At 40.2% G+C, this 26,277-nt stretch overlaps 1 protein-coding gene across 3 annotated transcripts; it reads left to right on the forward strand.

Annotated features, from left to right (window-relative positions):
- Nucleotides 1-18: 18 nt before the first annotated feature.
- LOC109933330 (zinc finger protein 664-like) lies at nucleotides 19-21,679 on the forward strand. Of its 3 annotated transcripts, XR_007265793.1 has the most exons (3): nucleotides 16,319-16,802; nucleotides 17,133-20,745; nucleotides 21,575-21,679. XR_007265793.1 is itself a non-coding variant. In XM_048618338.1 (2 exons), the coding sequence occupies exon 2, from the start codon at nucleotides 17,422-17,424 to the stop codon at nucleotides 18,010-18,012; it is 591 nt and encodes a 196-aa protein (XP_048474295.1). In that variant the 5' UTR covers nucleotides 19-346; nucleotides 17,133-17,421; the 3' UTR covers nucleotides 18,013-21,679. The 3 variants fall into 3 exon arrangements, 2 of the variants coding, with proteins under 2 accessions (XP_048474295.1, XP_048474294.1); XM_048618338.1 differs by lacking the exon at nucleotides 16,319-16,802 and adding an exon at nucleotides 19-346 and having other exon boundaries at nucleotides 17,133-21,679; XM_048618337.1 differs by having other exon boundaries at nucleotides 17,133-21,679.
- The last annotated feature ends 4,598 nt before the right edge of the window (nucleotides 21,680-26,277 follow it).

Here is a 26,277-nt window from a genome sequence, read left to right on the forward strand (position 1 = left end):
TACAATCGCCATGTTTTGAATACCGCGGAGCAACGTTCATATATAATAATTATAAAAAAGTCGATTAAATTGGACGTCTTCCGCACACAATCAATTGTCACCCAAGTTGTTCGTTCGTTTCGAAGTTAAATATTTTGGTTTACAAATTTATCGATATTTCTTCGGATATAACAAAGTGTGGAGCTCGAGGAACACAGCAGGCCAGGCAGCGTCAGAGGAACAGGAAAGCTGACGTTTCGGGTCGGGACCCATCTTCAGAAATTGCTGCATCTGGCAGTGTAATATTGACGAGTGCTGATCGATTGCCCTGAGAATCAACAGAAAGATAGCTCAAAGCGTCGGCGAGGTAAGGATGAAGCATGTTCTGTAACCGGTCGTAGTGCTTGAGGGGTGGAACATGAGTCCCGGTATCATAAAGAGACAAATGGAGAAAAATCAAAACCTGCAATTTATCTTGAAGCCAAACAACAAGGATAAGGTGAGGAAGGAAAATAGGTAGTTTGAGGGATTTGTAGATAGAAGAGGGGGGAAAGGAGGAAAGCATATTCATGAGAAACCAAAGCCGTCTATTCGGAATTTTGCAATTGGAGTTTAACCTTTGTAAATTGCATGGACAAGTTTCATGGACTCATATTCTGAAATATGGAACATTAAGAGGTGACTTAATTTGGGGGGAGGTTAAGATGATTAAATATGTTGAAAGCGCAAATTAGAGAGAAACTAGCTCCTCTGGTGAGGAAAAGAGAACATCACTTTGAACTTGGAGCTGTTCTAGGATGTTGCCAGGAGGCACTATTTCACATCAAAGGAAATGTAAATGTTGAACAACGTCACCTCGGAAACTGATGAGACTGCGGGTCAATCAGAAATTTCAATGCTGTGTATTTCAGATTTTTGTAAATCAAGATTACTAAGGGTTACAGGACAAAGTGGTTAGATGAATTTAAGATACAAATCAACTATAAATACCTAGGCCAAATGTCTCCCTCCTGTTTTTGTTTCTACTTAGTGTGATGAATTTTGTGAGTTCAACAGGGAATGAGAAAAGCAGGCAGGAAATTTGAATCAAGCACCATGTCAAGATCTGACATAATACTCAATCCATCCAAAACTGAATTTCAGCGGTCATTGAATATAGAAGGAGGAATGCTTGTGGGAAAAAAATTTCAAACATCAGTTTAACATGGAAATCAGACAGACACAGCTCCATGTAAGAGTGTTTTAATAGACTGATTAGAAAAAGTCCCATTCACATCGAAGAGAAACTGTTTGTATACTCATTGCACAGACAAGGCTTCAATTGATCATCCAATCAGGCAAGACAGAAGGACACCAGCATGGAAATGTGGGGCCTGTGAGAAGCGATTCAACCATCCCTCCCAGTTGGAAAATCATTGATGCAGTCATACTGGTGAGAGGCCATTCTCCTGTTACATGTGTGGGAAGCAATTTAGTAAGTCATCTGGCCTTGTGACATGTATTCACACCAAGGAGAGGCCTTTCACCTGCTTCTTGTGTGTAAAAGGTTTCATTGAGTTATCCAAGCTTCAAGCACATCAGCTTCTCACACTGATGAGAGACCTTTTCATATGTCCTAATTGCAAGAATAAGTACAAAAGCAAACAGGACCTATTGACACACCAGTGCACTCACACTGGGAAAAGGCCATTCACTTGCTGTGTGTGTGGAAAGAGTTTCTCTTAGTCATCCAATCTGTTGAGACACCAACTTGTTCACAGTGAAGAGAGACCTTTTAAATGTTCCATCTGTGAGAGGAGCTTTAAAACCACAAAGGATCTACAGACATATCAAGGATAACAAGGTGTAGAGCTGGATGAACACAGCAGGCCAAGCAGCATCAGAGGAGCAGGAAGGCTGATGTTTCGGGCCTAGACCCTTCTTCAGAAATTGGTCCCTCTCAATTGTGAATACCGAAGAAAAGTATTCATTAAGGACCTCTCCTATCTCTTTAGGCTCCGTGCACAAATTCCCTTTACAATCCTTGATCAGCCCTACCCTTTCTCTGGTCATTCCCTTATTCCTCATGTACGTGTAAAAAGCCTTGCAGTTTTCCTTGATCCTATCTGCCAAGGTTTTCTCATGCCCCCTTATAGCTCTTCTAAGCCCTTTCTTCAGCTCCTTCCTGGCTAACTTGTATCCCTCTACAACCTTTTCTGTTCCTCTTTTCCTAAACCTTACATAAGCCTCCTTCTTCCTCTTAACCAGTCGTTCAACCTCTCTCGAGAACCATGGCTCCCTCCTCGACCGCATCTTCTCTGCCTGCTAGGGACAAACATATCGAGCACATGCAGTATGCATTCCTTAACCAATCTCCACATTTCTGTGGTGCTCTTCCCTGACAGCATCTGTTCCCAATTTACGTTACCCAGTTCTTGCCTAACTGAATTGTAATTACCCTTCCCCCAATTGTAAACTTTACCCTGCCGTATGTACCTATCCTTATCCATGACTATCGTGAAAGAAACAGAGTTATGATTGCTATCGCCAACATGCTCTCCTACCAACAGGTCTAACACTTGGGCCCGGTTCGCTGCCAAACACCAAATCCAAAGTGGCCTCTCCTCGTGTTGGTCTATCTACATACTGTATCAGGAATCCTTCCTGAATGCACTGGACAAAATCTGCTCCATCTAAACTATTACAACTAAAATGTTTCCAATCAATATTTGGAAAGTTGAAGTCACCCATGACTACAACCCTGTGACTTCTGCACCTTTCCAGTATCTGCCTCCCAATCTGCTCCTCTACTTCTCTGCAACTATTAGGGGGTCTGTAAAAAAACCCCCAACAAAGTGACTGCTCCTTTCTTGTTCCTGACCTCAACCCAAACTGACTCTGTAGACATATCATTCTCAATTTTCATTCTAATACTTGGGTTTTGTTTCTGTTGACAAATTCCAGTCCAAACAGAGGAGTTATTGTTCTGGATAAACAACTGAAGTTCTACCTTGCAACACCAATTGAGGGGTGAATGATGTCTGATGCCTTGAATTTTATGTTGAAATGAGTGCAGATTATTACTCAATCTCTATATTCCAGGTGTGATGGAATCTGTGGTTTCAAAAGCATGTATTATTTAAATCAGATTCTAACTGGATCTGAAAGGGAAACTGAACCTTCAGATTTCTAGGCACACAAAAATTGAAATTCAGAAAATAAGATACAGAAAATAACCATCAAGCTCAGATCCCAGTGATGGAGTACAGGCAGATTGAAGAAGATGAAGATATTGGCAAATGCAGTTTTTGCAGCTGTTTCTACTCTTTGAAGTTAACATTGATCCACTGCATCAAGAACAACATGAACAGAGTCGAGCAAGATGGTCAAGTCCGTGCCTGCGGATCTTGGGCTGGTTGTGTATTGTTGTGTTAGTTGGGGATCAGACTAAATCCTTGAAAATAAACTAGAATTCTAACAGAGGAAGTTTGTGAATTTGAAGAACTTTGCAGCTGCAACTAGTGGCAAATACACTGAGTGGACTAAATAAAAACTGAAAACTGTGGATGCTGTAAATCAGGAACAAAAACAGAAGTTGCTGGAAAAGCTCAGCAGGTCTGGCAGCATCTGTGAAGAAAAGAAATCAGAGTTAACGTTTCGGGTCCGATGACTCTTTCTCAGAACAGGGTCACTGGATTCAAAACGTTAACACTGAGCGGACTGCCTGGAACGTCTGAGACTTAACTTTGTATATTTTCTGTATAATTTGCCTGAAGGTTAGCGCTTAGTCTATGATGGTTTTTGTTTTCTTGATATGGCAAAACTTGCTATCTTGTCCTTTGGGTTTTTCTACTGAATCATCTGGAAATTCAGTACTTTCACATTATTGGTTTCCACACAGATTGTAATAAAATTGGGAGTTTGTCTGGGAAAGATGCCAGAGGCAGAAAAATGGGTTTTCTAGCATTTTACAGTATTCGAACAAGATTTTATAATTAGTTTTGTTGTTGTCATTAGACAATCAATAGAGATATCTCAGGCCCTTTTGGAAAGAAAGGACTTACATTTTTGTGCCTTGGAACAGTTATCAAAAGATAACTGGAACAACATAGCAGAATAAACTGGCATTTGTCTACAGTCGGGAGCTAAGAAGAAATAGAGACAATTTCAGAATTAGCTCACCCTTTTGAAACTTAAGGGAGAAAAAGATATTCTTGCTAATACCATGTAGATCTAGCTAGACTTCAATAAAAAAAATAAGATAAATAAGGCAGTATAGACATGAACAAGTCTGATTTAGCAAGAGAAAAACTAGAAAATGATAAATTGGAATCACACCAAGAAAACATCAGTGATTTAAAAAGAGAGAGACTCATTAGTTAGTAAGTTTTTCAGGTGACACAAAAATTGGTGGTGGTGTTGATAGTGATCAGAATGGTTTCATACGACAGTCAGATGAACTGGTAAATTGTGCAGTACAATGGCAGAAGGAACTTAATCCTAATAAGTGAGATGTGGTGCATTTTGGGAGGCCTAATAAAAAAAGGATTTACTCAAAAATTGTTAGGACCCTAAGGAGTAATGAGGAACAAAGGGTGTACAAGTCCATAGATCCCTGAAGATGTCAGCACAGGTAGATAGGGTGATGATGAAGCCTAATAGGATGCTTACCTTCATTAGCTGGGGTGTAGAATATAGGAGCAAGGAGGTCTTGTTAAAACTTTATTGGTTGGTTAGGCCATAGATGGAATACTGTGCGCGGTTCTGGTCACCACTCGATCAGAAGGATATGATTGCCCTGGAGAGACTGTAGACGAGATTCACTAGGATGTTGCCTGGATTGGAAAGCTTCAATTTTGAGGACAGACTGGATAGGCTGGATTTGTTTTCTCTGGAACTGAGGGTGTATCTGAGGTATACAAAATTATGAGAGGTAGATTGTGAGATTCTTTTCTCCATGGCAGGTATGTCTAAGACTAGAGGGCATAAGTTTACGGTGAGGTGGTTGTTAAGGTTTAGAGGGGATCTGAGGAAAACATTTTTCATTCAAGGTAGTAGAAATATGGAACGTGCTGCCTGAGAGGGTGGTGGAAGCAGGTACTGTTGCAACATTTAACAAGCATCTGGATGAGCACTTAAAATAGAGTAAAGGGAAGACCTTTCAGAATGGAGATAAGGAGAAACTTCTTCAGCTAGAGAGCGGTGAATATATGGAACTCACTGCCTCAGAAGGCCAGGTCATATTTTAGACAAAGATAGATATATTCTTGATTGTCAAGGGGATCAAGGGTTACGGGGAGAAAGTGGGAGAAAGGTTTCTTAACCCCAATCAGCCATGATTAAATGGCAGAGCAGACTTAATGGGCTGAATGGCCTAATTTCTGCTCCTATGTCTTATGGCCTTAAAATACCAGGGCATTGTAGTCTATGGACTAAATGCAGGTAAATGGTTTGGTATTTGTTTCAGCAGACATGGTAGGCTGAAGGGCCTGTTTGTATGCTGTATGACTCTAACACTCTGGGTTACAGAATTCCGGACATTCACTACCTTCTGGGAGAAGTTTCAGTTTTAAATGAGTGTCCTTTTATTCTGTAACTATTCTGTTCCCTAGTTCCAGATTCCGTAGTAATGAAAAATCTTGATATCTACCCTATCAGGGCCTGTCAAAATTTTCTTTGTTTCAATAATAACTTTCAAAGTTTAACGAATAATGGCTTAATCTGTTTATCTGTTCCTGATAAATTGATTGCATAATCCCACGAATCAGCCCAGTGAAACTGTTTAACTGCCTCCGATGCCAGTTTATCCTTTCTTAAATGTGGGCACCAATACTGTACACAACACTCCAGGTGTAGCCTCACCAAGACTCTGCACAGTTGTAACAAGACTTACTTATTTTTAAACTCCAAACCCCAGCAATAAATTATAAAATTCCATTTCCTTCTTAATTTCTTGATCTGTTAATTGACAATGATTTTAGCACAATGGCAGCGGGTGGGGTGGTAGGTACGGGTGGTGAGAAGCGTATGGGTGTTACCCTGAGTTCAGGAAGCCAATATATAGAAGAGGTTTGGTTAGAGATGAAAAATGATAAAAGAACTTGCGGATATGATGTTCAGGCATATTAACAGTGGTAGGTAAAATGTAAAGGAAGACCTAACAGCACCTCGTCAAAAGGTGTGGCAATGATCATGAGGGACTTTAAACTAAATATATTGGAAATATTAGATGGGTAAAGGTAGCCCAGATGAGTTTGAATGCAGACTACATTGTACTTCATGTTGTGCAATGAGATCGGATGAATTACTGATCTCATAGTGAATATACACCTAGGCAGCAGTGCGCATAACACAACTGAATTTTGAGGGAGCGTTTGAGGGAGAATGGAATGGGTACAAGACTATTAATTAACTTAAATAAGGGGAATTATAAAGACATCAAAGCCTTTTTCATATGTTTACTTGTTTAAATATGTAAGGTGTAAACTTCTGTAAACATTTATATACTGTCTATAAAAACAGCAAAGAATGGTTAAAAGTTTAAGAGAAAAATTAGAATATGAGAGATAGGCAGCTAGAAATTTAAAAACAAAGAGTAAGAGTTTCTATAGATATTCAGAAAAGAATAATATTAATAAAGTAAGTGTTGGTCATATAGAAAGTGAGTCTGGGAAATGAATGTTGGAAAATAAGGAGATGGCAGATTAATTGAATAAACATTTTACATCAGTTTTTACTACGGCGGATATGAGTAACATCCCAAGAGGGAGGAAGAAATCCAAGATAATTACAAAAACAAGGAAAGTGACCATGAGTAAATGTGCAGCAGTGGGCTGATAAATCCTAGGTCTTGATGGACATCATCCTGGCATCTTAAATTAAGTGGCTACTTGATGCATTTGGTTTTATTTTTTCAAAATCCTCTGAATGCAGGGACGGTTCCATGAGACTGGAAAATAGCAAATGAACACTACCTCCAATCAGAAAGAAAGAGAGAAATAGGAAACTACAAGCCAATTAGCTTAACATCTGTCACAGGAATATGCTAGAAGCTATTATTATAGACAATATTGCAGTAGAAAGTTCAAGATAATCAGGCAGTTTCAACAGAATTTTGTGAAAGGGAAATCATATTTAACCAGTATGTTGGAGAGTTTTGTCCACAGCACATTTCTTCTTCAAAGAGGAACTACTGGAAGTACCATACTGAGATTTCCAGAAGGCATTTGATAAGATGCCACATCAAAGGTTATTCCAAAATGGTAAAAACTCGTGGTGTAGGGAATAACCTATTGGCATGGATAAGAAATTTAGCTTACTTACAGGAAACAGAGTATGTGTAAATTACCAATTTTCTGTTTGGCAAGATGCAACAAGTGGTATGCCTCAAGAAAATGACAGAGACTTTGATCAAGTATTTCATATGTCTTCACATTAGAAGGGAGAAAGAATCCAGGAATAGTAGAACATTGACCGGCATAAAGGAAAGAGGAACATAAGACAATCACATTCATTGGAGAAAAAGTACTAGGGAAACAAGTTTGGACTAAAGGCTGCCAAAATCTTCATTCTAGAGTCTTAAAGGAGTTGGTTGCAACAATTCTGGAAAGGTCCAGGTGGATTGGAAAACCACGAATGTAATTTTTTACTTTATTCAAGAAAGGAAGAAGACAGCTAGATTCTTCCCAGCCACTGAACAATGAGCCTTGGTGAGAAAGTTCGGAAAATAGGGTGAGATAAGATGCAAAGGGATTCTCAATATTGAGACCAAAATGTCCCATTTTCCAACCAAGTTTTGAACAATGAGTCATAAAACTACTACTGAGCAGTGTGAGTCTACTTGCCTTCATTTGCATGTATTAGTATGTCATTATTAATTCATCTCACTTTGTTTATTGCAATTTCCTATTCACCTACTAGATAGCAACAAATCCTATCTAGTTTCTAACATAAAAGTCAAAAGTGGTTACTTGGCAGCTCCAACTTGTCACTTCTTCCTCTGGCCGTCCATCTTGGACACCAATCACCAATATCTCAGGACACACTCCATGGGCGGTGACTACCCATAACCCCATCCAAGAAAGTTGGCATCGACATGTACCAGCCCCACTGCAGCCTCATAACACAGCTCTGACTCACTCACAACACAGTTCTTCATCTCAGTACCTTACTATACAGTCCACCATCACCTTTTATTGAAATGCTGCTGCTGGACACTTTGCACTCAGGGACAGACACCCAACTTCAGAATCGGATCAAGGTATATCTCAGGGCTCCTTGCTTTCTCTCTTAGCATTTACTCAATTTGCACCTGCTTGGGTGTTCACAACATCCTTGCCTCATCTTGATTTTTTTGCACTTTTATCTTCAGCTTAAAGGTTCACAGTACTTCCGCCTTCCCTTTTAGCAGAGGCAAAAACCCAGGCGGCTTGTCATTGTTGGCAGCAGTGATCAGTCAAAGGGGTGTACATGTTGCTGTACATCACCATGCTACATCAACCTCACACCTGCACCATGAGCCAGCAGGTCACGTGGCAAACATATATTGTCCGTGCATTGGACACTTTGACCAGGTTATGTATTAAAAGTACTTTACCCAAGTGTTCTTGCTGGTGAGTCAGACAACTTGATTCAACTCCATTTTATTAACAAAATATTCCTTATTAAAACACCATGTGAGCAATTTCCAAATTTCCACAATATTTATTCTCGATCTAGCATTATCTGACTGAAAAAGGATATTACCTGCAATGATCCGTGTGTTTGAGCTGGGCTGTTGGAATCTCCTTCCTCTCCAATGCAGGGCAGGCTTTCTTCCATGAAACTGGGTCTTGCAGGTCAGGGCAGATCTTCTCTTGGATCTTTTTTGGGTTGCTCCATGGTTTTCTGCCACAAATTTTTCTATGATTATTTGCCGAGTCTTCTTTGAATCTTCACTGAGGGGGGTGACGTCCATGTCTGTGTTCTTATCCCCTCATCATGACTTTTGAGAATGTTCTGTGGCCTTTAGCAAATGGAGTCATAAGCTGGGCTCAAATCATCCAATAGGGTTGTGCCAACACTCTTCACTGGTGTAAAGTGCACATACTCAGTCAATCAAGATGCCAATTCCCTTGAACCTTTGTAACTTCTTTGATCTTGGTTTCCACTCTTCTTTGTAGCAGAAAGCTGCTGACTATTGTTTCATTTAATTTGATCAGTTATCTGTCAAGCCTAATTTCTCCGGCTGTGAGTCAATTTAGAATGTCTAATTTTGGGCCCGTGGTCACTTGACTACACACTGCACATGCTTCTGCCAAATGGCCATGTCTCAAAGTCTAAGGGGTGTGGGTCTCAGACAAGTCAAGGGAGGTTCATTTCATTCAGGGGATCTTGGCACAGTAAGTTGGGTGCAGCCTTCAATTTCAGCCCAGGGGCTTAAGCACAGCCAGTTAGCCACTTGAACTGGTCAGGACCAGGCATCCATAATGCTAGTGTGTACTCTGTAGGTCCATACGTTCGCATCTAGCTCGCTGAACCTTGCTGTTCAAGGCAGCGGTCAACTAGTGCATGGAGAAAACCAAATTCTTGCATGCCAGAGGCAACATTCTGCAAACCAGCATTGATGGAGTCCTCCAAATTTTGAGAATTTTCCCAGTGCTCCCAGCAAATGTGCCTGCTTCTCCAGTTTCTACTTGTGCAGTACAATGGAGATCTGAATTGACCACCACACGAGGTCCTCTTCTGCCCTGGGTACCTTGGGCACTGGAATTCCTCCAATTGCCAGCTACCTGGGACATTTGTTCCTCAGCTAGTTGTCATGGCAGTGGTCTTCACACAAGCTGGTGCTCCCAGTTCTATCTGGCTAAAATACCCCTCAAGGTGTCGGTATTTGAGCTGTTGGAGGGTACAGCCTTACCAGTGCATCCTCTGAGGCTTCTTCCTCAGGGGTGGAGGAGGGAATGTCTTGCAGGATCAGCACCTTAGCTGTGGATACTTTGCAGTGTCCACTTACATCTGCAGGAGACAACAGAGTAAAAGTGCCATGAAAATGAGGCAGACGTTTGGACATATTAAGAGAATATTCACAGTGGTGGTAATGGGAGAGAAGGGCAATGTTTCTTGCTTGTTGTTGAGACATGGAGGTTTCAGCATCGCCACATGAGTGGGCATGGTCCTCACTCACCAGGGTTTTCTCCCCAGAGGGGTGAACAGCTGAATATTGAGCACCCCTACCATTCATCTTGGATTTCTCCACCCAGTGTACATTTCATAAATCAATATGATCCATATTATCCTGGAATGAGACAAAGGGAGAGATTAAGTGAGTAGCTCAGTTGCTGGTGCGGGGTGGAGGGGTTGGGGCAGTGGTGAGGTGTCCCGGGTGAGTAGCCAGCTCAGAGGCATGTAGGATTAGGAGGCTGGGGCTTGAGTGGTTGAGACTGAGTGAGGCAAGACCTATGTAATAGTGAGATTGAGAAGACATTGACTTTGTGATATTATTGATTAATCAATAAAGACCCAAGTAATGTTCTGGGGACTGCGTTTGAATCCCACCACATAAGATGGTGAAGTTTGAATTCAATAAAAATCTGAAATTAAGAATCTAATGATGACCATGAAACCACTGTTGATTGTCGGAAAAGCCCATCTGGTTCACTAATGCCCTTTAGGGAAGTAAATCTGCCATTCTTCTCTGCTGTGGCCTACATGTGATTCCAGACCCACATAAACCCACAGATTCTTACTGCCCTGTAGGCAATTAGTATTGGGCAATAAGTCTTCGAAAATCAATTGCATACGGTAAATATGGGCTGCCCATTTGCACACAACATAAAGGAGAAACTTCTTCAGCTAGAGAGTAGTGAATCTATGGAATTCACCGCCACAGAAGGCTGTGGAGGCCAGGTCATTGAGTACATTTAAGACTGAGATAGATAGGTTCTTGATTATCAATGGGATCAAAGGTTACGGGGAGAAAGCAGGAGAATGGGGTTTAGGAACTTATCAGCCATGATTGAATGGCGGAGCAGACTTGATGGGTCGAATGACCTAATTTCTGCTCCTATGTCTTATGGTCTAACATGGAACATTCACAGCCCACTGGTGTAGAGGATTCCAAAGATTTATAATCCTTTTAAGAAATTTCTCCTCATCTCAATTCGAAATCATTAGCACTTTACTTGAGACTGTGCTACTGTTCTGGATTTCCCAGTCCAAAAGAAATAATCTCTCAGTATCTTCCCTGTTAGAATCCTGTATGTTTCAATGAGCTGTATCACTCCAACTATCTTTGTATCATCAGCAAATTTGAATGTAATACAGGCTCACCCTTCATCTACATTATTAAAATGTATCTAAACATTTGAGGCACCAGAAAAGATCCCTACAGCACCTCAGTAGTTGCATTTTGCTAACTTGAAAATAACCCATTTCTGCTTATTCTGTTTCCTATTGGTTGACCAATTCTACGTCAACGTTAGTATATCACCATCAACATGAGGAGCTCTTTACCCATGCCTTTACATGGCACCTTATCAAATGCCTTTTGGATATTCTAATGCACCAAATTTACTGGTTTTCTTTTATCTACCCTGCAATGATTACATCAGTGCTGTATTCAATTCTGGGTGTAACGCTTTAGCATCAATGTCACTGCCTTTGATAGGATGAAAGAGGAGATTAACCAGAATGGTACCACAAATTACAGGCTTCAGTTCTACGGAGAAAGATAGAAGCTGGAGTTGTTCTCCAGCTGAAGGGCAAAGCAAAAAAAAGTTAAGATAACTTATGGTAGAGGTTTTCAAAAACATGAAGAATTTTCATTAATAAAATTAAAATCATTAATGAAGAAACATTAATAATGGAGAAAAAGTGTTTCCACTGGCAGAAGGACTACTAACCAGGTGACTCAGATTTAAGATAATTACCAAAAGATGTTTTTAAAAATCAAATGTATTATGTTCTGGGATGCTTTACCTGAATGTGGGTGGAAACTGCATTGTTGAAGCATAGTATCATTACAGTAAGAAGTCATTCAGAAATCTAGAGCCATAGAGTCATGCAGCATGGAAACAGACCCTTTGGTCCAACTCATCCATGCCAACCAAATTTCCTAAACTAAACTAGTCCCACTTGCCTGCATTTAGCTCATATCCCTCTACACCTTTCCTACTCATGTACCTGTCTAAATGTCTTTTAAATATTGTAACTGTACCTGCATTTACCACTTCCTCTGGCAGTTAATTTTCCATATTCAAAACATCTCTGTGTGAAAAAGTTGTCCCTCAGGTCCCTTTTCAATCTTTCCCCTCTCATCTTAAAAATATGCTTTCTAGCTTTGAACCCGACCTTGTGTGCGTGCTGATTCACTGGAGGAGGTTTTTGCCTAATGCCACTGCTTGGCATTTTACTACAGCCCTGTAAAGACTTCCATTTCAGATAATGATCCAATTTCCTATTCAATGGCATTATTTAACCATCTCAATAACACTTTACAGTGCTGCTTTCCAGATATTAACCACGTACTGCATAAAAATATCTTTCATTATGTCAAGTTCTTTTGAATGCTACCTTAAATTTTTGCCCTCCAGTTTTGATCCTTCCACTACTGGAAATAGTTTTTCCATATGTACTCTGTATAGACCACTCATGATTTTGAATATCTCTACAAAATCTTCTCCAAACATACTTTTCTCCAAGAAGAACAACCCTGGCTTCTGTACTTTTAATTGTGTACTGAAATCAGAAAAGAACTGTTTTTAAAACAAGGATTGCTACATGGTTTGAATGCAAGTAACTTGACACTAATTGTGAATACTATTTGTACAGCTGTGGGTTTCAGCAATGGTTACATGCAAACTGAAGCTGACGGTTTGTGTACAAATGGAGCTTTGGATGGCAACAAGTAGCAGATTGATTTGTCAACGAGTGATCAGTTAGCATAGACGAGACTTCTAACTGGCAACAACTATGCAATGGGTTCTCATGTGGTTAAACAGTTTGGGACTGTGAACAAGATGGAGAGAGGCCTTTGGACCTCCATCAGTTACCACCAGTTTAAGAGCGATCTCTCTCTGCAAATAATCCACCTGAAGCATGATGATGAAAATAATTTTATCTTGTCTTCAGCAGTTGCTGTAAGCTGTGATGATAAGTCAGAGAGTTTTCATAAGTGAACCAGCTACTCTGTACTTCTTGCTAATCAATGGAAGCATCCAGAGAACAACTGAAAAGCAACTTCTGACCAGCAGAAGAATCATAGGAATCATCTCAGCGATCCTTGTGAACTGCTTACCTAGTGATCCCTTTGTTTACTTCCCTGTACTTTTACTGTCTGTATCTGTATGTGAATAAAGGGGAGTTTATAAGGAGATTAGAGTTTTAACTAGTAGAGTCATATGCTGATGGTTCATAACTATTTACCTGTAGCTAGAATCTAATTACTTGTAATAAATAGTAACTTTTGTTCAGTACAGAAACCTAGAGTGTGCTTTGTCAACTGGGTCTGGAAATCAGGTGAATTGGCGAATCTGCATATTTTTTAAAAATCTTAAACTTTTGTGATAACTCTGGGAATAGCGGGTCTTGATTTCCACTGCCCCAGCGAGGCATGACACGATTGAAGAGTAACATTCATGACAGCTTTGGATAAATAAGGAAAGACTATGAAGAAAGATCAAGGGAGTGTGACTCATTTGATAAATACGGTGAAGAAGCTGGGCAGCCATGAAGAGGTGAATGGCACCTTCCAACTGTGGGCCATTTATATCTGTCTCTGCTGGGTAGATGAAACATTCCTTGTTCCAATCCTACTTGGTACATAGTGAGATCATTGGTGCTGCTCCCCTCTCTCATCTGAAATTGGAAAATTGTATCCATTTTGCTTCCAATTTCCAGCTTTTTTTCCCATTCATGTCACTCATCTCTGACTCCTCCCTTCCCTTCCTTGACATTTCTGTTTCCATTTCTGGGGATTGACTCATCACTGATATCCGTTACAAGCCCACCGACTTCCACAGTTACCCTGACTATAAATCATCACATCCTCCTTCCTGTAAGGAGTCCATTCCATTCTCTCAGTTTGTCTGTCTCTGTCACATCAGTTCTGATGATGCCAGCTTCTGTAGGGGAGTCTCCGACACGTCCACCCTTTTTCTCCACCTTGGATGCTCTGCCAAAATGATTGATAGGTCTTGCTGTCATGTCTGACCCATTTCCCATATTTATGCCCTCATCCTTACCCTTCCCTCCCACAGTAACAACAGGGACTCTCCTGTCCTCACTTTCCACCCATGTGCCTCTGCATGCAAAGGAGCATAAGCTGCCAATTCTGCCACTTCCAGTAAGATTTCACCACCAGACATATATTCCCTTCCCCTCTCTTGTCCACATTCCACAGGGACCATTCCCTCCAGGACAGACTCATCCACTCCTCCAACAACTCACCACACCCCAATAGCACCTTCTGGAGAAGCGGTAATTTACCTACAATTTATCTAAGCTGTCGAGAAAAATGACATCAAACTTCCACTTGTGTGCCACCTCACGCACCACTGTGTTCTTATTCCAACATTTCAGTCTCAGGCCTGCTGCAGTGCAGTGCAGGGGAATTTGTGACAAAGGTACACAGAAAGGCCACACACACGCATCAAGTCCTGAATTTCAACAGCAACCACCCCAACATCCACAAACGGAGTTGTGTGATAACACTATTTAAACAAGCGACAACACACTGCAGCAACCCGGAACTACGCCAAAATGAAGAATACCTCTACCAAGTATTTAAGGCCAACAGATACCCGAACAGCTGGGTCTGATTATGCCTATCACACAAACAACAACAGGAATATACAGTATGCCCTGACACACCCATCACGTTACCATACATCAAGAACATATCCAAACTGACCACAAGACTCCTACGACCATTGGGCATCAGAGTTGCACACAAACCTACATCAACCCTATGCCAACTGCTAACTCGAACCAAAGACCCCTTACCCACTATGGACAGAGCCAACGTAATATACAAGATCCCATGCAAAGACTGTGACATACATTACATTGCACAGACAGGAAGGAAACTGGCCACAAGAATACATGAACACCAGCTAGCAACAAAAAGACGTGACCAATACTCACTCGTCTCCATTCACACGGATAAGGAGAACCACCTGTTTGATTGGGACAACATCAAGATCCTAGGACAGGCCAAACAGGGACAAGCACAGGAATTTCTAGAGGCCTGGTTCTCCACCAAGAAGGCCATCAATAAACACGTGGAATTAGACCGTATATATACACCATTGCGAAGAAAAAACGGAAATGAGGTAACCAATTCCAACGGACCCCAGAGTTTAAATACCAGGCGGGAATCGGAGGCTGCACTGATGATGCTACCCAGCAGGGTAATGAAACATGTGTGAATTATTGAACCAGCTCGGTGAACGAACCAACCACAACTGAGTTTAACAATTTCATAGAGTGGACACCTTCCTCCATGTTTGTTACCCATCCCCACACCCCTAGGTCCTGTTATGTGTGGGTTTTTCCAAGCACAGCCATCATATTTTCAACTATTCACAGTTCCCATTAGCATTTATTTTTCCACTGGCTTGTCATCAACTATCCCTTTGTCTGTTTCTTTTTCCCTCCCATCTCTGGGCACCTTCTCGATCTATTCAAATCACTCCATTCTATCTCAACCTCACATAGATACCCCAAAGCATAAATACCACCATTTTCCAGCTGCTTTTGGTTCTGACAAAAGCCACTAGACCCGAAATACTGAGATAACAAGGTGTAGAGTTGGATGAACACAGCAGGCCGAGGAGCAAGAAGGCTGACATTTCGGGCCTAGACCCTTCTTCAGAAATTGGCTTCGCAGTGGGGTTAAAATTGTTTCAGAGATAGTAGGAACTGCAGATGCTGGAGAATCTGAGATAACAAGGTGTAGAGCTAGATGAACACAGCAGGCCAAGCAGCATCAGAGGAGCAGGAAGGCTGATGTTTTGGGCCTAGACGCTTCTTCAGAAATTCATGATGCTGCTTGGCCTGCTGTGTTCATCCAGCTCTACACTTTATTATCTCAGATTCTCCAGCATCTGCAGTTCCTACTATCCCAGACCCAAAATACTCACTGTTTTTCTCTTCGCAGATGCTGCCAGACCTGCTGAATTTCTCCAGCACTTTTTGGTTCAGATTTCCAACATCCTCAGTTCTTTGTTTCATTAGGTTAATACCTGAAGGCAATGGCAAATGGCCCTACCCAGAATGCTCCGCGAGATAGAATAAACTTTTTGCATCAGAGGGCAGTTCTGCGCAAGCGTAAGACTTGCCCACCTCCGAAAACCGCCAAACCGAGTGACGCATGCGCGTTGCGACACCAAGTGGCTGAATGCGAGCGAGTAAATAATCCAGGTGGTCGGCTTTGTGGCCCCGAATCGGAGTCACTGGGTCACCCGGGGAAGGGGAGAACCATTAAAGAGATGGTCCTGTTCCTTCCCGATCCGAGCCGCCGTCTCCCGGTTTCTTCTCCCATTTTCACCGAGTCCGATTTACAACAAAGGGACGGCCCTGAAACCCATGTGCATAGAGCGCGTTGGATAGAGCGATTTCCGAACCATGCGGAATTGTGGGAACGGCAACCGCTATTAGCCCAGCGTTTCGTGTAGTATTACGAACATACTAGAATGGAGATTCTGAAGAAGGGTCTGGACCTGAAACGTCAGCTTTCCTGCTCCTCTGATGCTGGTTGGCCTGCTGTGTTCATCCAGTTCTACACCTTGTTGTCTCAGATTCTCTAGCATCGGCAGTTCCTACTATCTCGGCCAGAAACTGTTGGGTTTAACCCTTAAGTACCTGTGAGTATAATCGCGGCCATAACATTTCAGCTATAACATTGTAAAAGATGGTACATTACGGGGATTATAGGATGCCAAACCTTATTCTCAAAAAGTATTGGTTTAGGTACAAGTATTATTGAAGAGGCTTTTAAACCAATTGTCTATGTACAGGTTTTATAAAATTAGTTTTATCGATTGTGGGTTTTTATGACAACACTCTTTCTTTCAGTCATATTTTTCTCTTACCTTCATGACAGATTCCCATTTCATTTAGCTTTATTTGCACAATTTGCCTTTATAGTTTTGTTCATTTTCACTCCTTTTTGCTGTTTTACATTAATTTTACAGAATACCAGAAGCAAAGCAACAGAGGACAAGAAAACTAGGCCTAACACCACATCAAAACCTGAAAGAGCCCTTGAAATTGTCAGAACATGAATATCATCAGCCTTTAAATGTGGCTAAATATTTGTGCATTCTATCTGTGGAAAAAAACTAAAGTGAGATTGTTCAAATGGAGTACTGTGGAAAGAGCTTTTTATCTAAAAGTACATCACATGACTCGTACCCATTTTCTGTCAGTGCACAAGGCCTCAACTGATTGTCCAACCTGGAGAAACACAAGAACGCTCACACTATGGAGAAACCGTGGAAATGTGAGGACTGTGGGAAGCAATTTAATTACCCCTCAAAGTTAGAAACTCATCGGCGCAGTCACACTGGGGAGAGGCCATTCACGTGTTCTGTATGTGGGAAAGGATTCACTCTGTTGTCAAACCTCCAGACACATCAAAGGGTTCACACCGGGGAGAAACCATTCATCTGCACTGACTGTGGACAGGGTTTCACTACATTATCCAACTTGCTTAAACACCAGCGTATTCACACAGATCAAAGACCTTTTAAATGTTCTGACTGTGAAAAGAGCTTTAAAAGCAGAAATGAACTGTTGACACACCAACGCACTCATACTGGCGAGAAACCATTCCCCTGCTCTCTGTGTGGAAAAGGTTTTACTCAGTTATCACACCTTCTGAGACACCAGCGAGTTCATACTGGGGAGAGGCCATTCAGCTGCTCAGCCTGTGGGAAAGGATTCGCCAATTCATCTGAACTTCTTAGGCATCAGCCAGTTCACACTCGGGAGAGACCGTTCACCTGCTCCGTTTGTGGGAAAGGATTCACTCGATCATTCACCCTGCTGAAACACCAGCGAGTTCACAACTGACATAAGGGATTGGATTCTGGAGTTCTTGCTGTCATTCGTCATTGCCTGGAATGTATTTTACAAAGCTGAATGTAGTGCAGGAACAAAGAGATCTAGAGAGGCAAATTGCACCCCTTCCCCAGGGTGCTTATGTGTTTTTTACATATGGAGGACAGAACTGTGTAAAGCACTCGAATTATAGGATGGCCACGGTTCTAACATAATTTCATTACCTTCAAATACCTATACATATGTAATAAGACAGAATTAATTATCTTGTAATAAATCTTGTAATCTGGTAAAAGTGATCATAACATAATCAAATTTCACATTCATTTTGAAGTTGAGAAATCTGAGTCTAACACTTGGCATTTCCAAGAGTGTGTAGACAGAGTTACTAATAGTGCAGCGGGAAAATAGGTTAAAAGATAAAATGGTATGAAGCAGCGGGAGGTGTTAAGGAAATATTTCAACACCAGGCAAAGATATATTGCATTAAGAAGGAAATACTCTTTGAGAGACAGGCACCACTAAACTAAAGAATTTAATGTAGAATAAAAATAGAAAATGCTGGGGAAACCCAGCAGGTCTGTGGAGAATGAAACAAGAGTAAATGTTCAAGTACATATGAATGTTCTTCAGAACTAAACGGAGGAGCAGAAAGTGATGGGTTTTAAATGGTAGAAAAGGATGGAGATGAGCAAGTGGAACAGTGGTTAGAGGTTGAAGGGATATTGTTGATTACAAATGGAAAAATGAGCGTGTATGATTGTAAAGAAAAGAGAAGTTCTGAGTGGGTGCAAATAGTAGAATATAGGTCAGCTATGCCGAAAGCAAAACCAAGAAAAGCAGGTACTGGGTTGGAATGGGTGGTTCGCAGGCAGAGGAAACAAAATGGAGGACAGAGCTCATGGTCTGAAATTGTTGAACTTGTATTTGAATCCCGAAGGCTGTAATTAGCCTAAATGCAAAATGAGGTGCTGTTCCTCCAACTTGGACTGGGCTTTGCAAGGATACGGGACTCAAACAGAAATGTAATCGTGAGAATAAGATGGTGTTTTAAAATAGCAAGTGACTTGATGGTCAGTGTTATGCTTGTTGACTGAGCAGAGGTGTCCTGCATAGTGATCACCTTGTCTGCTCTTTGTCTTGTCAATGTGGAGGAGACCACATTGTGAGCAGTGAATACAGTACACTGGATTTAAAGAAGTCCAAGGAAATCACTGCCTTACCCGAAAGGAGTATTTGGGACCTTGGACAGTGACGAGAGAAGAGGTAGAAGGGCAAGTGTTACACCAGCAATTGTATGAGAAGGTGCCATTGGAGGGAGATGAGGTTTTCATAGGATGATAGACAAGGATGTCACAGTGGGAATGCTACTTATGGAATATTAACATGGGAGGGTTGTAGCGTTGTGCTGGAGATGGTTAAAATGGTGGAGGGTGATCCCTTGAATATGGAGGCTGGTGGGGTGGGAAGTGATGACAGGGGAACCATATTATTGTTCTGGGAGGAAGGGGAAGGGATGAGGTCAAAGAACAAGTGATGAGTTAAGCATGGTTGAGACCACTGTCCAGCACAGTGGAAGTAGGTCCTCAGTTGAGGAAGAAGGGGGACATACCTGAAGGTAACTTCATCAGAACAGAAAGAGAAACTTTGGTGTGGCCATGGGTATTCACATGAGTTTAAATAGTGCAGGTGAGATCAGGTTCCCCAAAAGTGCACTTTATGCTCCATTTCCTGGACTAATGAAAAGGAAAACTTTCAGAATTGGGGTGGGACTTTTCCATTTTTAGAGGTCCTTGGAGTCTCACCAACTCCATAAACATCTAGCCCTTTATGTCTTCTTGACTACTTACTTCACTACGTATCACACATCATTGAAGCCCCAGTGCTGATCCCTATGGCACTATTATTAGTTACAGCTTGTCAACCTAAACCAAAAATGACCCATTTGTCCCTATTCTCTGCTTTCTGTTATTTAATCAATCTTCCACCCATGTTAATATGTTACTGCCTAAGCCACGAACTTTTAATTTGTGAAGTAATCTTTGAAATGGCACTTTATTGAATGCCTTTTGGAAATCATGGATCTATAAGTTCCCATTTATTCATCTTCTTTGTTATTTTCTAACTAACAAATTAGTAAACGTGACTCCCTTTCAGAATTGAACTGGCCAAGTGTAACAACAAATTATAGTTATCTCACAATGACCTTCACTATTTTGACATGGATTATAATCATGGAAACTTTCTCGGTGATGACAATGTCGTCGACAACAGAGACTAGCTGCAATGCTTCGTTAATAATGCTGATGCTTCATGTTGGTAACATTATAACAAGAATGCATATTTTTATTACTGTATCTGAATAGTTGTGAGTCAAAGGCTAAGAGTAGATCAAGTAGGAAATGAAAACAGAAATAGCATCACTCACAGACTTGAAATGCATTTTGAGGTATTTTGAAATCCAAACTGGAATTTCGTACTAATTCTGATTCAAGAGAAATTCAAGCGTGAATGCTCACGGGTATAATCCTGTTGAATTGATGCCTGCACCATGACAGGTAATGACAGCCACCCTGGTTACCAGCAAAGTAAATTGTCCACTTGGCAGGAGGAAAACATCTTTCTGTTCTTTGTCTTCAGGATGAAATCTTAAACTAAGTCTCTGTCTGCTCTCTCAGGTGACCATTAAATTCTGTGACATGATTTGAAGAACATCTGGTGTTCTGGCCAATGTATCCCAACAAGGTAATTACCATTAAAACAAAAAGTGAAACTTTGAAGAAAGAAGCAAAGTTTAATGCTTTGAATCCAATATGACTAATCTATGGGACCCCAAAGGTCTGTGTTGCTGTTTATGGTTTTTAACCCTGTGCAAATTTTCAAGTTCTTTTCTTACTTCATAGCATTGACCAATAGCCTGCTTAGAAAATGTGTGGCACACTGACCATGTTGTGCTAGGTGCTACATAAATCAAAGCTTTTTCCCTGCGTGATCCATTTAAATGATCACTGACGAAATATTAGATCCCAGTTGGAGTGTTGTTGACCAATGACATTTTAATAAATTAATTAAGATCCTGGGGGATTGGGGTACGTGTGAGATTGTCAGGTCGCCCATGCTTAAAGATATAGGTTCATTGTGAAGTTAGTGTGAAGGAAGAAAGATTTTTCATTATAACACAACTGTAATGAGATCAATGCCTAAATGGCTGCTGGAAGCGTGTGGAAACCATGGAGAACTGTGATGGTTTTTTTGAAGACAAAGTGGACATTGAAAATGCTAAAGAAACAGTGGCAGCCTTGAAATTTTATGTAACTGTTTTCATGTTATGAACATGCCCAGTGCTTGATGATACATTTATTTTAAAAAAAAAGGTTGATCTTAATGTCTCTCTGTCTTTTAAGAATGAAGGATGAGTGGAAACCGACTTCTGAAGTCAATAGAACAAGTTTGTCTGTACTTGATAGAATTTGATGGCACGAGCAGTATGCTACCTGGGCATATACTTGACTGACAACATGAACACTGCTCTTTCAAATTATATTGATGTAATTTTGTTTCTACTTTACCACAGGTTGGGATTTCTCCTTTGGCGATCACTATAGTTACAGGATCAATGCAAGTTGCTTGAAATGAGATTTGAAATGACAATAAATCGATTAATAAGATTGATCACAGACATAAGTACCTAAATGACTGATGATTTGATGTTTGTAATGTGTATAGGTATTCGTTTCAAAGTGTTTGTCAATGTTGTAAAAATTGCATATTCATTTGGTTTGGGTAATTATGTGACAATTGAACATAACTCAGTTGCAATCAATGTGGTATTTACAGGTTTGACTACGACCATTGTACAAAATAATGACCATCCTTTGCACATGTTACACCATTGATGTAGCATAAGACTAAGCTTTGACTGCATCATAATTTGGAACCCTCCTCCTATATCTTTCCAGCAGTCATTGTCAGAGGCAACCTACATTATCTCTCAGTATGGCTGAAAGTTTTCTGTTAATCTTAAGGCTGGATGGCTCATTTTGTCAATGTTTCACACAGTATTTTCCTTCAAATGAGATGCGTCAATTGCACTCAGTCCATGTTAGAGAATCCAAGAGCAAGTGTTCTCCTTGGGTATATAAGTCAGGATGGACATTTTTCATTCATGTGTCTGATTTTGCAAGTATCCACTTTTCAGGTAAGCATTTATTGCTCTGTGTAAGGAACAACATATTTTTCCTTTTGGACTACAAACTCAAATGGAAATTGGACACTGCTATGTAGCTAAAAGATACCAGGTGAGTTCTTTTTTAATTCTGAAACTTTAAGATCAAGTAGGATTGTGTGGTGTACATTTTAGGTGTACAATTAATTTTTTGGAGTAATGAGGTGCATACTTTGTGACAATGGCACCAGCAATCATTGAGTTAAGGAAAAGCTGCCAAACAACAGCCTTTGGTCTAGCTGCAGTTTGTTACAGTGAATGCAGTGGAAGACACATCCAGGAGCCTACAAACAAGGAACATTACTTACCATTTCTCTCTGTAACCGAAAAGACAAAAATTCTACAGACTCTTTAGAGAAAAGAATTCTAATACAAGAAAAGACTTCGGTCCACCTGAACGGCTATTAAAATGAAGATTGACCATTGGCTTTGCAGACAATATTGTGTGACCATCACTGGAAATTATCAAAAGAACTGTGAGAAACAACTCCCTTCTGCTTTGGAGTTTGACTTAGAGCATTTGTCTTTATTTTTCCACCTATAATGTTTCTAGCAAACCATCTGTTTTTTCTGTCTTATTTGTTAATTAATCTGAGTTTTAACGTTTTAAAGCTTGAGCCGCATACTGGCAAATTAGTTATTGTCCTGTGCATCACGAAATCTACTGTGAATTACTTCTGTCCTGAATTGCAGTCCATAATGCAAATCAATTATCTTGGTTGTTTTATTGGATTTGTGATGGATTATGGAAAGTGGGGCTTGATTATAAGTGAGTTATGACGTGATTACTATTGAGAACCTGAATAGGATGACGATATAGCAACTTGAAAATGTGTAAAGCACTGAAATTTTATTTCTAAAACTGTAATATGAGCTTCAATCTTCGTCTATCCTGGGAATGGGGTGGGTTCAGGTCAGATGGAATTTAATCCCACCCAGTTGATTTCAGTCATAAAATAAATTGGGGTGCAAAATGGGCGTCCAGCAGATAAGGTTAAAGTCAGATCTATAATTAGTCTAATGGCTAGACTAAGTAGTGGGTGATAGATAATACAAAATGTGATTACTTTGAAGGATTTGTTAAATACGGGTTTACACTTTACACTCTAATAGTGACATGCTGTCAAATTTCAAGTAATGCTTTGAAAGGAAAGTTGATCTGAAACCATCCTTGGATAATCTTTAAAGAAATCAATTGCCTATAATGCCATAAACAGTATCTTTTTTTCCCAATAAAGTGAGACTTTGAGGCATAATTTACGTGAAATGAGAATCCAGTAAATAGTATTAGTCAGGGCAATGCCCTCTTAATGTACCGCTGTTCAAACAGACGTACTGGATTATATAGTTGCAAATAATGACTAAAGCATCGAACTGCGAGATTTTGGTATTGGTACTAACGTCAGCAATACCTGACCAATGAAGGAATTTTAAAGCGTTTCCATGAGAATGTGCTGATTAAATTCAATATGTCTTGTAGTAAGTCATTTTTCTAAACAGTAACACTTTGCTGTAAAATATTTCTCAATCTAATGGTATCCTGGTGTAGTTTCATTAATATATCTGAAAATTGGTTTATCAGAAAAAAAATCAATCATCTATGAATGAGGAAATAACACCTTACTGAAAATGTCTTTAAACAGCAAAACCCCAAAACTGGATGGATAGCAAAGTCAGTCCCTTTGTTCTCCTGGGTATCTGGAGAATGAAAGGATGGAATATAGCCCCTTTTAGTTGGTACTGGGGGAGACTGACGCAACCCCTACTCCCGGCTGTATTTATTATTTACCAACATCAGTGAGTTTGAGAAATCAGCAAGGACAAGTTCACGTGAAAGAATTGTAGGTTTCTGGAAAAATAATCCCCTGTTTAACCACCGTGCTGATGTTCCCATTTGGCAGGTACACTACACATAAACGTGTGTTAGACTGAACTTACAGATTTGATTTTAGTGGTCAGTTGTTATTTTGCCAAGTATGAATATTCATAGCTTTGTTTATTTGATTTTGAAATTGTAGAAATTGTTGATTCCTGTTGAAATTTTATGTTAGTGTTTTTGTATTGAGCATGCTTTCTCCTTATTGAAGTAATTTTTAAAGCAACATAGTTGATCCTGATAGCTATATTTTAAAGTTACTGCCAACAGAAAGATTTTCTTGATGAAGATAGAATGCATGAAAATTATTAGTATCAAAGTTACAAATGTAAAATGATATAAAGTACATACATATTTAACTTAGCGACATCCTTGTTGGTTAACAGGCGACCTGTGATCAAGCACCCAATACATGCAAAGTACGTCAACTGGCAGATGTGGTCAAGATTGATCCCATGGGTTTCTCAGCAACCCACCCAGATGTTAGTGATGAATTTTGTTAAAACAAGTTTGGAAGAAGAATAATTAGATGTGAAATGTTAACTCCTCTTCTGTCTCCACAGATGCTGCCAGACCTTCATTTTCTGTTTTTATTTCTCATCAAAACTTTTGATTCCTTCACTAGGTAATCAGTTCTTCACTTTCAAAGACACTTCCTCTAAATTTTCTCAAACATCACTCCAAAGTGGACCACTTCAATGACTTTTCTTCCTGATAGTTCAATCACTTCCCCGAGTCCATTTTCCAATGGAATTCCTGATGCTGCATGCCCAGTGTCCCTTATGTACTAGAATGGCGAAGATTTTGGCTACTTTGTATGAGGCTTGTGCTTCAAACTGTTTCCTCAGAGAATGAAGTGTTATAGTGTCCTATTGCTCATCAGATTCAACTGCTGGCTTTCAGACTAGTTTTGACAAATGCAACACATTTCAGTAACACTCTGCAACCTTGGAGAAGGTGCAACAGGTTTATGAAACCCCTGTTTGTTGCCAAGAAGGTGAGATAGGTAAAAGTGATCTGAAGGGCCAAAGATCATCTCAATGTTGGGAGAAGACAGTTGCTCAATGCTATCTGACATCGAGGTCAGGGTGTCAGGGCTCTTCCCTTTTCCATCTTCCTTCCCTTTCTGGTCCCCAGCGTCTGTACACTCCATTTCATTTTCCCTCATGTGCATATTTAGCTTTTAAATGTATCAGTTCTTTTCAGCTTAACTATTCATTTGAATTGTTGACAAATAGAACATACTTGATTAACAAAAGAGATGTAGTCTCCTCAGGGTCTCCTGTTACAGAAATCCCACAGTAAATTCACAATTGTGATCAATGATTATGATGATTTTGACTGAATCACAAATAGATTATGGCACAGAAGAAGGCCATTCAGTTCAATGTTTATCCACTGATATTCTTTTGAAACTATTATGAGATTCGTATGCAGGAAATCCAAGATGAAATCGTTAGCAATTCAATCCATTTTGTAATGTGAGGGTGACCTTAGGAATATTGGACAAATGGTTTCTAAACCTGACATGGCAATAGCATAAGTTTATATATCTGAATAAATACTTTTGATCTTTCTCCAGGTCGTTCATCTGTCCCAATTTATGCGGTCCTTTGGGAACAGGCCATGCTGCCTTGTACCTGTAAAGGGAATGTTCCAGTCTTGGATGTACCAGTATTTTGGGGGCTATCCAACTATGAAAATTTTTACAACTTCGTCCATTGAAACCATTACTTAGTACAAGAATCAAGATCAGAGACAGAACAACTGATGTTGTGACCTTTGACCTCGGAATCAGACCAGAATGAGTATGTGTATCAGATTCTCAAGAAGATAGGCGTGAATTTTCATTGACGTTCATCTCTCTGTAACAAGTTGTCTGTTTCAGGTGTTCTGCATTTAATATTTAACTTTTATGGAAAGGGTAATACACTAGTTATTTTACTGGATCAATAAGGCCTAGACTAATAATCCAGAGAAAATGAGTTCAAATCCCAGCATGGTACCTTTAGAATTTAATCCCGTTTATTTAAATAAAAATCTGGAGACATAGAGCTGATCCAAATAAAAGTGACCAAGCCCTCTTAGGTGGTCTCCCACATTTAAAACTCTGCTATCCATGTCTTAGCTCACAGCTAAAACTCTGCTATCCATGTCTTAGCTCACAGCCAAACCT

The sequence above is a fragment of the Rhincodon typus genome, chromosome 39 (genome assembly GCF_021869965.1).
Source record: "Rhincodon typus isolate 14 chromosome 39, sRhiTyp1.1, whole genome shotgun sequence".
NCBI classification, from domain to species: Eukaryota; Metazoa; Chordata; class Chondrichthyes; order Orectolobiformes; family Rhincodontidae; genus Rhincodon; species Rhincodon typus.